The sequence below is a fragment of the Sinocyclocheilus grahami genome, unplaced genomic scaffold (genome assembly GCF_001515645.1).
Source record: "Sinocyclocheilus grahami isolate Dianchi unplaced genomic scaffold, SAMN03320097.WGS_v1.1 scaffold2968.1, whole genome shotgun sequence".
NCBI lineage: Eukaryota > Metazoa > Chordata > Actinopteri > Cypriniformes > Cyprinidae > Sinocyclocheilus > Sinocyclocheilus grahami.
In genome coordinates, this window is record NW_015508141.1 from 18,726 (window position 1) to 19,884 (window position 1,159).

The window sequence follows — 1,159 nt, forward strand, 5'->3', positions numbered from 1 at the left end:
AACAATAAAAACTACAGAGCTTTGATCAGAAAACTAAGCATTTAAATATCATCTCACCAAGACATTTGGCGATTTAGAATGACAACTGATATTTATATGCATTTATGTTAGAATTCTTGTACACTATTACAAAGATCTCATTGATTTTCATCACAAGCTATCAGAATGTCATCTTTTTTTGACCATATATAAATAACATCTACAACAAAATGAAAATGTTTGCTCTGTTTGGGCCTACTGAGGTGTTTTCTCTCTCTCTGAACTCTAAATTCTCCTTTATCATACTATATGAACCATAAAAGCCTGATAATGCACATATACATTTATTTTTTTAGATTTTTCTATAAACTATTCCATTTAAAAATATATATATATTTCTGACTTATTTCATGTCAGGATTTAAAGGGTTGAAAACAAATGTAACACCGGACAAAACAGCTGACCATCAGGCCTTACCTGAAGAGCATAAAGACTGTGGCTGGCATCAAAAAGATCTCATTGCAAGCGATAAACTTTAAGATGTTCTGCTGATTGGCTGTGAGCTTGTTCAAAAAGTTCCTCACAAACATAAGGCTGTTTGGGCCCATGGTCTGAGAACAGATGAAACAGACACAAATCTCAGGATGGAATTATGAAAAATACACATCTCTAAGCAATATAAATGAAAAGGGCAGAGACTTACATCAAGGACTTTTTTAGTGTAGGTGGTGGCATGGAGAAGTGAGAAGAGGAACACTGGAAAAATGCTCACTAAGAACAAAAGTCAAGGATACATAAAGACAAAATAATGCCATAACGCAAGAAAAACAGATATTTTCCCCCAAGATATTTCCAAAGGAAGGGGTCTTTGAGAAAGGATACTTGTGATTGGGTAGGAGTTAACTAGGATGAGGGAGTAGAGGAGATAGTGGCAGCTGTCCTCCTGTAAGGCCTGGGCCAGGAAGGCTCTGCTCAGCTGAAAGTGAGGAAGTCTCTGGTGCAAACGCAGAGCACTGGTCAAGGCATTTGCCAGCAATGCCCTCTGATAGAAGTTAGTAGCTGCTTGGGGCCTGGACAGAGAAAAATCTATTCTTATTCTTCCAATCACTGACTTAAAAAGAAATCTGTGAAGAGATGACTTCTTGCGTCAGACCAAGGCTGTATCTCATTGCTAGTTTTA

The 1,159-nt window shown here is 37.3% G+C and overlaps 1 protein-coding gene across 1 annotated transcript; it reads right to left on the reverse strand.

Annotated features, from left to right (window-relative positions):
• Positions 1-419: 419 nt before the first annotated feature.
• LOC107575874 (transmembrane protein 33-like) lies at positions 420-1,126 on the reverse strand (the record flags this gene model as incomplete). Its single annotated transcript, XM_016262190.1, has 3 exons — positions 420-590; positions 683-750; positions 862-1,126. Coding segments are annotated over 3 exons (471 nt in total), but the record flags the coding sequence as incomplete, so codon positions are not given.
• Between the last annotated feature and the right edge of the window lie 33 nt (positions 1,127-1,159).